This window comes from Poecile atricapillus, chromosome 16 (genome assembly GCF_030490865.1).
Source record: "Poecile atricapillus isolate bPoeAtr1 chromosome 16, bPoeAtr1.hap1, whole genome shotgun sequence".
In the NCBI taxonomy this organism is placed as follows: Eukaryota; Metazoa; Chordata; class Aves; order Passeriformes; family Paridae; genus Poecile; species Poecile atricapillus.
In genome coordinates, this window is record NC_081264.1 from 3,325,079 (window position 1) to 3,335,853 (window position 10,775).

The 10,775-nt window shown below is 55.4% G+C and overlaps 2 protein-coding genes across 2 annotated transcripts; both read left to right on the forward strand.

Annotated features, from left to right (window-relative positions):
- The first annotated feature begins 217 nt into the window (after positions 1-217).
- Positions 218-7,332, forward strand: LRRC43 (leucine rich repeat containing 43). Its single transcript, XM_058851717.1, has 12 exons — positions 218-448; positions 524-778; positions 1,034-1,144; positions 1,266-1,405; positions 2,019-2,257; positions 2,860-3,038; positions 3,294-3,399; positions 3,602-3,741; positions 3,869-3,963; positions 4,205-4,415; positions 4,929-5,016; positions 7,054-7,332. The coding sequence occupies exons 1-12, from the start codon at positions 359-361 to the stop codon at positions 7,212-7,214; spliced, it is 1,815 nt and encodes a 604-aa protein (XP_058707700.1). The 5' UTR covers positions 218-358; the 3' UTR covers positions 7,215-7,332.
- Positions 7,333-7,964: 632 nt separating this feature from the next.
- B3GNT4 (UDP-GlcNAc:betaGal beta-1,3-N-acetylglucosaminyltransferase 4) lies at positions 7,965-10,097 on the forward strand. Its single transcript, XM_058851583.1, has one exon. The coding sequence runs from the start codon at positions 8,307-8,309 to the stop codon at positions 9,423-9,425; it is 1,119 nt and encodes a 372-aa protein (XP_058707566.1). The 5' UTR covers positions 7,965-8,306; the 3' UTR covers positions 9,426-10,097.
- The last annotated feature ends 678 nt before the right edge of the window (positions 10,098-10,775 follow it).

A 10,775-nucleotide genomic window follows, 5' to 3' on the forward strand; every position in this document is an offset into this window, starting at 1 on the left:
ATGAAGTGGAGAGCTGGGCTTTCAGAGCTGACTGAGACCCTGACTGCTTCTTCCCTGAAACCTGAGTGACACTCAGGACACAGATAAGGGAAATGGCAAATTCCGTGCCACAGCTCCCCGGCTGGGGAAGTACGCTGATTCTGCACCCTGCAAGTGCAGCATGAGGCCACCTGCTCTTTTCCTAGTGGGGAGCAGCCCCCAAAACCCAGTGGGAACCAGAAAACCAGAGATTTATTCCCAGCCGGGCAAGCTTGGTGTTGTTCCAGACCTGCTAGAGTGTTTGGTTCCATGGCACCATCTCCTAGCGACAGGGACACAAGCCACCGAGCCGGGGGATTCCCTGCCAGGCTGGGGCTGGATGGCAGCACCTGGCAGTGTCTCGGCTGCTTTTCAGGAGTACCTGCAGCACCTGGGGCTGCAGGACTTCCCCTGTGGCCTCGGCAGCTGGGTAGGGGTCTGGGGGGGCACAGCTGTGGGACATGGCACAGGGCTGCCACTGCCTGTCCTCTCTCCGTGTCTGCAGAACAAATCCCGCCTCAATGCCCGCAGGAGCCCCCGGGCAGAGCCAGCGGGGCTGGAGGAGGCTGTGCCACCGGGAGAGGAGACCCCCGAGACGCTGCTGGAGCTGCTGAGAGACCAGCACAGCCCCTGGGCGCTGCCCCCCGACTGCAGCCCCCAGGACCAGCTCCTGCGGGAAGTGGCCGTGCTGGCACCTGAGCTCCTCCATGGCTCCAGAGTCTTCCAGATTGTCAAATCCCTGCGGATACTCGACAAGGGGGTAAGTGCAGCTGCTGGTGCCCATAAAGCTGTAGGCCAGAAACCTTCCTGTCTTCCTGCTGAGAGGGAAAGAGGACACCATTCCATCCCAAGCTCTTCCCAGGTGCTGCAGCTAGAGTAGAGCTTCTCCCCACAGCCTCCCCAGGATGTTGTGCTAATCCGTGTCACACAGGTGTCACACAGATCAACACATGTCCATGTCATCCTGGTCACAAGGTGCCTCAGGGACAAGTTGGCCAAACCCAGCTTTTTGCAGGTGGAGGAGGTGGATGAGGGTCTGCTGCGGTTCCAGCAGCTGGAGGAGCTCATCCTCAGTGCCAACCACATCAGCAGAGTAACCTCGGCCCACCTGCCCCGGACTCTGAAGGTGAGTGAGCAGGATGGGGCAGGAATTCCCATGTGGGAACGCATTGAAAGCCAAACAGCTCCAGGGGGTGCCAGGAACAGCTCGTAGCCAAGGTGTTTGTTGTTCCTTCTGTTCTGGGCAGGTCCTGGAGCTCTGTTACAATGCTGTGGGTGATCTGCAGGACCTGTGTGCTCAGCCACCCCCAGAGCTCCAGCACTTGGGGCTGGGCTACAACCGGCTATGTGGCCCTTCCCAGGAAAAGCACCTCACTGTGGATTTCTGGTAATGCCACAGACTGAACATGGGCTCCTGAAAGGGAAATGAGCAGATGTGAACAGGTGACCTCAAGCCATGGAAGTGCCCCTTTCTGGGAAAATACAAAAGGGAAAATTTTGGGAAAATTCAGAAGGGTTGTTTCTTTGCTCTGTGTCTACTCTCTGTGCAGAGGAGTCTGTCTCTGCTGTCTTCTGTCTCATTCCCGGACATGGGCATGTCTTGGTCCTTAGCAAGGTGTGGAATGGGAAGATCACCAGGGGAACTGCCCTGACACCCTGCCCACCACAGTTCCATTTCCCTAGGCAGTTTACTTTTTCCATGTCCTTCCCAAAGCCACTGCTGGAAGTTTGTAAGGATCTGAAGGGTAGACTGCATCACCAAATGCTACAGTGGCGTCATCAATGAATACTAAAGAAATATTTTTGTGTTGTGGGGCAGACTGGCAATGGACTGTATGTCTCAAGAATTTGGAACTGGCCTCCAGATTGCTTTCCTCAGTTCAACCCAGTTTGTGCTGGGGAAATATGATTTTTGTTTCTGTTTTTGCCCCAGGGCTGTAGCTTTCTCTCCTCAAATGGATGCTGGCTGCCTTACCTCCTTCCCTGGGTTCTCTCCTTAGGCCAAACCTTGTCTCCCTTGACCTGAGCTTTAACAGCCTCACGGACCTGCTGGGGCTGGTCTCCCAACTGTCCACTCTGCAGAACCTCCGCATCCTGGTGCTCCAAGGGAACCCACTGGCTCTCATCCCCACTTACAGAGGCTTCCTGGTGGACAGCCTGCCCAAGCTGTCCATCCTCGATGACATCTGCATATGGCCTGACGAGAGGCAGCAGTTCCATGGTCTGGCAAGGCAGCCAGGTGAGCCCCTGCCTTTGAGCCTGCCCGTGCTGACCCTGGGATTCAGGAGTGGGGTTTGCCTTGTGGTTGAGCTCTGTAATTACACTCGAGGTAGTTTCAGCCTTAGGCCCAAGAACAACCCATCCCAGTCCCAGCACTGCCTCAGTGTCCTGGTCTGCCTCAGCTTTTCTTCCCAGACACCAGCTGGTTTCAGACCATGCGTTTCCCTCCTGAGCTGTGGCAAGAGGAACGTGCTCACATTGTGCTGCACTGTCTGCACACAGCAGTGCCACCTCTGTGGCACATCCCTGACTGGCATGAGAGCAGGAGGCTGGGGCCAGCCAGGATGGGAAGCCTCTCTTGATGGCCCCACTGAGTTTATGTGCTAGATGTGCTTTTTGGAGACTCAGATGTTGAAGGAGCAAAGCAGCCAAGGCAGGAGGTGTTTGTGTGGCTTTGGAGTGACCCCACGTGGCAGTGGTTTGTCACAGCATTTGCACAGACTGGCACCGAAGGATGCCAGGACGTGGGACGTGGGTCCTGGAGGTTTCTGCTTGCTCTGTTCCTTCCTCTCTCTGGAAGGGCAGTACTGCAGCTTCATGGCAAGACTGTCTTCCTTTCAGAGCTGATCAGGAGTGAAGCACGAGTGGTTGTGAGCATTGGGGAGATGAAGGGACTCCCTAATCCCGAAGCTTTTCAGCAGCTGGAGGTTGGCTCCGAGGGTCCAATGATCACCTACAGCTACTGTGTGACCTATGAGTTTGCAGAGGGAGAGGAGCTCGAGGACAGGGGCAGCCCTGAGGTTGGTGATTGATGGTGCTCCTGGAAACAAGCAGCATGACCGGTCACAGCAGGGGGAACTGCATCTCCAGGCTATGGGGTGATGGGCCTGGCATGGGCAGCAGCAGTGCTGGGGACAGAATTCCCATGTGGCTGCATCCAGCAGGACAAGCCTCTGCTGACTATGGTAGACCCTTTCCCTGGAACTGAAGTCCCTTCTTCCCATGAGGGTGGGCTGGGGAATAGGATTTTGGAGGCAGATCTGTCTCTGTTCCAGGGAGCAAAAATCCATCAGAGTCCCACAGTGGCCATGCTGGATGTGGACAGCTCTGCTCAGGACACAGGAGAAACAAAGAGCCATCAGGAGCCCAAGGCCCACTCTAGTAATGAGGAATTACAGATCTTCTGTCCCATCTCTCCAGGCAGGTTTATAGCTCTTGGTGGGGTATGGTGGCATCAGGATGTCCCTAGCAGTGCCAGCTGGGCTGTTTGTGGGGCTGATAATGACCTGGCACCAGCTGTGTCCTGGGGGTCCTTCTGTCCTGGGGAGAGGTCTTCTCTGAACTTTTTTGTGTCCCTACACAGCAAAGGTGTTTGCCACCCCTGGACAGCCCTGGGCAGAAACCATCGACTGCAGCTACAGGAAGGAACACATTGCCAAGGACTTGGTGGGGCTGAAGTCCTACCTGGAGGCTGGAACGATTGTCTCAGTTGTGGAGGAGAAGGTGAGGGTGTGGCCGAGCTAGATGAAGGGGAAAGAGCTGCTGGGAGGCCCAGCCAGTGGTATCACATTTCCTCTGGGAGGCAGGCTGGGATGGCAGTGACCCTGGGCCAGCTCCTCTCTCTGGCCAGGTGCTCTCATGGCCTGTGGATGCTGATCCAGAAGAAAACACTGTCACAAATAAAAAGGAAGGACAGGAGCTGAAGAAGACCAGTGCAAAGGTAGGGTGCTGGGAGAGAACAATGACCAAATTCTATCTGAGTTGCAAAAACAGTGATGGGAGAACAAGGACCCTTCTCCTGGGTCAGCTTGGTGTGTCAGAGAGTCAGACCTCTCCCAAAGTCCCCTCTCTCTGTGGGGGGAAGGCAGCAGCTGGTGGCACATACCTGGGCCAGGATGCAGTGGTGGGCAAGGGGCTGGGTTGGGGTTGTTTCTCTCTGAAAGAGGGACCCCAGCCTTCTGCTGAGGCCTGTCCCTGTGTCCAAGGACAAGCAGAAAAAGAAGAAGCAGCAGCAGCCATGTGAATTCCGCAGTGACCCTCCCATTCGGAGCAGCCTGGGCACCACAAGGGTGACCTTGGAGACCCTGCTGGCCACCGAGGACCTGGTGGCAACTGTGTGTGATTTTGGGATCCTGATCCCTGAGAAACCACCAGAACCACCAGTTCTGGAGGAGAAGGTAAGGAGCATGTTGTCCCAGGGCAGGGCTGCAGGCTGGGGCTCAGCAAATGCCCTCTCTGGCCTGGGCATCCATCCATCCATCCATCCATCCATCCATCCATCCATCCATCCATCCATCCATCCATCCCTCAGTTCTCCTCTCCCCAAGATGGGGCTGAAATAGCCCTGCCTATCCACCATCCATCACTGCTGGTGTGGTTATTTAAAGTTGATATTACCAAGCAGTACTGCTACTTTTTCTGGGCCTAGGAAAATAGATTAGTTAATTTTTCCATTCCAGAATGTGTAAGCAGCCACTCGTGCTTCCTCTGGTGCCCTCTCTCAGCATGGCAGCACATACCAGCTGTACCAACTTTCTGTTTCCTGGATTCCCTTCTCTGAGCAGCCACACTGCTGTGCTCCTGCTCCTGAAATCCCGGTGACAGCACCCAGATGATGAAAGCTGTCACAGGACTGAATGAGGGCAGTGAGTTTCAACACAGCCTTACTGTGGAAACATCTCTCTCCACAGGAGGTAAAAAAAGGCAAAGAGAAGAGTAAAAAACCCAAAGCAGAGAAAGGAGGTTGGGCCAGCCAGAAAATCGAGGCGTCTTCCAAAGGTGACAGAGGCTGGAGCTGACGGGGCAGAGGGTGGAGTGTGTGAGAGAGCAAACAGGAGCAGGGACTTACTCACATCCTGAGCCTCAGGCTGTGAATACAGACATTGACTGTGGGGCTCTCAGGACAGACACAGCCTGGACTCATTTAGGAGTTGGTGTCTGCACAGGCACCGAGGGTGGGCTGCCAGCTGCCCTGGGAGACTCACACCTACAGCACCCCGTGCCAGGGGAGAAGGGCAAAGCAGATTTTTGAGTGAGGAAAGTGCTGCCCACTGTGTGGGCTGCCAAATGTGGGCGGTGGTGTGGGCGGGCAGCTGGGCTGCCTGGGATGCATAATGAGCTCCTCATCCTCTGCCAACTCACATCTCCAAGCACTTTGCAGAGGGGATTATTGTTCTCTCTGGTTTAGAGATGAGATGCACAGAGAGCCCCAGGTGCCCCAGGCAGCTCATGGCAGGGCTGGGAACAGATGCCAGTCTGCTGTCACCCATGAAGAGACCACCCTGACCCCGCTGGGTGTGCCCCTCACCTCCCAGGGCTGCTCAGCCAGCAGCGTTGCTAAATCTGCCAGAGACAAACCTCACCCTGCCTCTTGCAGGTTATTTTTCCAGCAATCTTGGTTTTGACTGCAAAAATAGCAGTGCCAGCCCATCAGAGGGGTAATGGAAGAGTGGGAGAGGAAAGGATTGGCCAAGCAATACTGAAAAGCTGCTTGTGGGTCAAGGCGGGCATGGAGAGGGCCAGGTCTTCCAGCACTGCTTAGAGCTACCAAAGGAGCTTTGTTTTCCTGCTCTGGCATCAGATTTAAGAGTGCAATTCACCCACAGAGCTCCAGGCTGCTTTCCTGTGCCCTGTTACCCACAGTAAGGTCCCCATCTTTGGGAAGGCTCGCAGAGCTCTGCAGTCCTGGGCTGTGTCTGCAGTCACAGAAGCCTGTGGCCTCCCCCTGCGATCTGAAAAGAACTCCTTGAATTGCTGTCCCCCACAAGAAGACGTGTATTTGCAATGTACACTCACCCTGTTGCTGAAGCAGGCAGCTGCTGTCAAACAGCTCAGCTTCAGCAGTGCTTGTTCCTTCCTTCCTTCCCTCCCTGCTGTGTGGTCAGTGTGTGCAGGGGGTTTCCTTTCAGCTTGAATGAGGGTGAAAGTGCTGTTGTGTGCACAGAAGTGCTGGTGCTGCAGGAAACCCACAGCAATTAGAGATTTGTGCTTAACTTGATGTCCCCATGTCCCTGTGCAGGTGGGGACTGGCTTGGCTGCATTGTGAGGCCACTGAGTGCACATTTCGAAGTGTGAGTGCAAAACTCACAGTGCCTAAAAAACGAGCTGCCCCACAGCTCACTACACCCGCTGTCCCATGGCTGTGACTCACCAGAACACCCCAGTTGTGGCTTTTGGGGGTGCTGCTCAAGCCCTGCTGAGCTCAGTGTCTGCACATCCTGCCTGCCCCGTGAGTCACCAGGGCCGTTTGACACTTGCTCATCACCTGGGGACCAGGAACCTCCTTGGAGCTGTGACAGTGGCCATGCCCCGGGGGACAGGGGATGGCTCCCAGCTCCAGTGGGGCTGTGCAGGGCCCAGCACTCTCACAGCCGGGAGCTGAGGCTGATTTGCATCCCTCAGTCAGCAAATGCACACAAATAATAAGTCTTCTCAGAGGAATTGGGATCACTTCCAGACGGCTCAAAGAGGAAAGGCAGCGGGCTTTGTCACAAGTGAACCATTTGCCCAGACATTGAAGGATGTCTTCAGAAGTAGTCTCACGTAGGTCTCATTTTACCCCACACTTGATTTTCCAGGATCCTTGAAGTAATTTATTTCTGCATCTTTCTTTTGCCATAGGGTAGTTTCATAACAAAAAGCAAGGCTGCACTCAGGTCAACTGAAAAGCCTGAAGAGGATTTTTTGGGCTTATCCTCCAAAGTCAAATTCAAATAGTATTCCCTCAAGGCCCAGTCAGTGCTGACACCCTTGCACACTGCTGCTTTGGGATGATTTACTGTCTCAAGACAGCAACAAACGTACTACTTACTACAGGAAAAGGAAAAAACAAAGACACTGCTGAAGTGGAGGAGGGTCAAGAGCTCCAGCTGGTGCCGCTGACGGTTCAATTCCAGATGCAGTTGCTTCGGTGGCCCTTGGAAGCCAGCACCCAGAGCCAGGACGATGTAGCCACGACAGTGGAGAACTCTCAGTGATGTGTCCATAGCAGAGGCGTGAGTGGAAATAAACCACACGGGAACGCTGCGTGGAGCCTGGTTTAGCTGAACCGCCAGAGCTGGGAGATGCCCCGGGGCTCCATGTGGTCTCTGGCTGGTGCTGGGCTTCTGCGGGAGCTGGAGCGGGCAGGGGGTGTTGAGTGGGTGTTCGGGGTGTAGGGTGGGAGTGCCGTGTCCCAACACGCTGCCCCGGTGCCGCTGCCAGCGCCCCGCATCCTCCTCCCGCGGGCGGGGCTCGGGAGCTGCGGGGAGGGGCGGGGGCGGCGGCAGCGCCCGGTGAATCGCGGAGGGGACGGCAGTGCCCGGTGAATCGCGGAGAGAACAGCAGCGCCCGGTGAATCGCGGAGGGGACGGCAGCGCCCGGTGAATCGCGGAGGGGACAGCAGCGCCCGGTGAATCGCGGAGAGAACAGCAGTGCCCGGTGAATCGCGGAGGGGACAGCAGCGCCCGGTGAATCGCGGAGGGGACGGCAGCGCCCGGTGAATCGCGGAGGGGACGGCAGTGCCCGGTGAATCGCGGAGGGGACAGCAGCGCCCGGTGAATCGCGGAGAGAACAGCAGTGCCCGGTGAATCGCGGAGGGGACAGCAGCGCCCGGTGAATCGCGGAGGGGACGGCAGCGCCCGGTGAATCGCGGAGAGAACAGCAGCGCCCGGTGAATCGCGGAGGGGACGGCAGCGCCCGGTGAATCGCGGAGAGAACAGCAGTGCCCGGTGGATCGCGGAGAGAACAGCAGTGCCCGGTGAATCGCGGAGAGAACAGCAGTGCCCGGTGGATCGCGGAGGGGACAGCAGTGCCCGGTGAATCGCGGAGGGGACGGCAGCGCCCGGAGGAGGCTCCTCCGCAGAGCAGGGCGGAGGTTTTACCTTGCGGGGTCACCGTGGAGTGGTGGCTCCAGCCCGGTCTGCGCGCCCCGGCGGGGCCGGGGGCTCTGGACCGTCCTCACCGGCAGCACCGGGTCCTGGTGAGAACAGAGTGGGGGCACCGAGACACGTTCCCGTCCCAGGTCAGGTGGGAGGGAACGGCTTGTCTTCATCTGCCCAGCCGGGGCCGGTCCAGCTCCGGATGCTGCCATGTATCCCAGGATTAAAAACCTGGTGCTTTACACCTTCTCAATCACGCTGCTGGCCTGGGTGTTTTACATGAAGAAGGAGGCAAAGTTGGCAACATCATCAGCAGAGCAGAAAGTGGATGTGATGGATCACAGACTGCAGCCTTCGGTTCTGGACAGCTCTGAGCACAGCAAGTGTTTGCCGAACTTGACCATTGCCAATTCTTCTCTCGCCCTCCCGGAGCCTCACCGCGTCTTCTTAACCTACAAGCACTGCAGGAACTTCTCAGTCCTGCTGAGGCCTTCCAGGTGTAGCAAAGAGATGTTCCTCCTGCTGGCCATCAAGTCTTCACCCATCAACGTGGACAGGCGTGTGGCCATCAGGAACACGTGGGGGAAGGAGGTCTCCATCGGGGGTAGGCGCATCAGGCTGGTGTTCCTCCTAGGGCGCTCCGACGCCAAAATCCAGCTGCAGCCCCTGCACCAGCTGCTGGTTTACGAAAGCCAGGAGTTCGATGACATCTTGCAGTGGGATTTTGTTGACAACTTCTTCAACCTGACCCTCAAGGAGCTGCATTTCCTCCGCTGGTTCATGGAGGACTGCCTGCACGCCAGGTTTGTGCTGAAGGGTGACGATGATGTGTTTGTCAACACTTACAACATCGTTGAGTTCCTCCAGGAGCTGGACCCTGAACAGGATCTCTTTGTTGGGGATGTGATCGCCAATGCCCGGCCCATCAGGAACACCAAGGTCAAATACTTTATTCCAGAGCCCATGTATGGAGCCGCTTTCTATCCTCTCTATGCAGGAGGAGGGGGATATGTGATGTCTAGAGAGACAGTGCGTCGCCTCCAGAGCACCGCAGAGGACATGGAGCTCTTCCCCATAGATGATGTGTTTGTGGGAATGTGTCTGGCAAAGATGTCAGTGACCCCAAAGAACCATGCTGGTTTTAAGACTTTTGGGATCCAGAGACCTTTCAATCCTTTTGATCCCTGCTTGTACAAAGAGCTGATGGTTGTGCACAGACTGAACCCAACGGAGATGTGGATCATGTGGACGCTGGTGAAGGATGACAGCATTAGGTGTGCGGTGTCAGTGACACACAGCTACAGCAGGGGCTGGAAAAGGAGCTACTGATGAGCCCAGTGGAATTGTGGCTGGTGACAGAGTACTTAAACTAAAAATCAGGTCGTGGTAGAAACATGTCTGTTACTAACAGACCGCACTGGAGCTGTCGTGGTTTGGTTTGCAGTGAGTCTTTCCCTGTCGGGGGTTACTTGAAGCAGTTGAATTGTCAGAGAATGGGGGTGTGGCTGGTGGCTTCATGATGGTACAGGGGACTCGGCTCCTCCCAGCCAGATCGTGCCAGGGGAAGTCACAAGTGCCACCTGCCCTGGTGTCGGACTGCCGGCTCAAGTCAGTCTCATGTGGGGCAGCCAGTGATGACTAACGAGTTGCAGAGCATTTGAAATTACTTGAAGGCATGGAAGAAAGGCCAGTATGTCCTGCTGGGTCTGCAGGGCAGCAACCCCACAGCTCCTACCAGACAGCAGGAGAAGGGGAAGGAAAAGCTTCAAAAATATATGGCCTTAACACAGCAGTGATGATGATATGGGGGACTGGGCTCTGCTTCCAGCCCTTTGGCTTTTACAGAAACTCACAACAGGTTTACATGCACTGGAAACTTCAGCACAAACACTTTCTGTTCTAGTTTGAGAGGAGCCGTGTGTCTTGAGTAATCATGGTGGTAGGAAGAATGGCTGTAGCTTCCTGTGTTGTGTAGGAGGTGTTTGGTTTGTTGTTGCTGTAATTTTGTGTATAAATAAAACGGTTTTGAAAAGTATTTACATGGGAATAGTCTTAGGTCTCCTGAAAGCTAAGAGCCCTAAAAGCCAGGGAAGGCTGAGATCTGGTGCTGGGTATTTGCATTAAAGAGGATAATGTTATGTAGAAATAGATACTTGCCACTTCCTTTTCTGTGAGCTGTTCTCTGCCCTGTCCAGACAAGATGCATTGACATTAAAGTGATTAATCTGAATGTGCTGGAGTTGCTAATTTGAGAAAATATCAAATATAGAACTAAGTTTTGTAGTACTTTTGTGAAGCTTATCAGTGTCTTGCTGCTAGAGCTGGAGCTGTGGATGAGCAGGAAGCAGCCTGGAAGCCTTAGGGGGAAAAAAAAAGAGTAAAAAGGAAAATAGGAAGTGAGTGATTAGAGAAAGCAGATCCCTTTGTGTGGTCCTGTTGTAATTACTGTCTCTGGTGCCAGCTGCCCAGCATCCATCCTCCAGCAGAGGGGAGCTGGAGCTTTCACAAGTGCCCAGGAAGCACTGCCAGGAGGTTCTTGCATGTCCTATAGACAGGGACATGCTGAGAGCAGAGGTGTGGGAGCTCACAGTGGGATGTTGAGGGGACTGCTGGTAGGATGTGCTCTCTTAGCCCTCTGGAACAGCTGGGGTAGCTCTGGCTGAGCCCCAGGGCTGACCC

Excerpts from the sequence above, each read along its gene's own strand:
- LRRC43 (XM_058851717.1), top strand. The coding sequence starts at position 359 with ATGGCAGCACCTGGCAGTGTCTCGGCTGCTTTTCAGGAGTACCTGCAG. Across the intron at positions 1,406-2,018 it reads CACCTCACTGTGGATTTCTG|GCCAAACCTTGTCTCCCTTG; the intron begins GTAATGCCACAG and ends TTCTCTCCTTAG. Across the intron at positions 5,017-7,053 it reads AATCGAGGCGTCTTCCAAAG|GAAAAGGAAAAAACAAAGAC; the intron begins GTGACAGAGGCT and ends TACTTACTACAG.
- B3GNT4 (XM_058851583.1), top strand. The coding sequence starts at position 8,307 with ATGTATCCCAGGATTAAAAACCTGGTGCTTTACACCTTCTCAATCACG.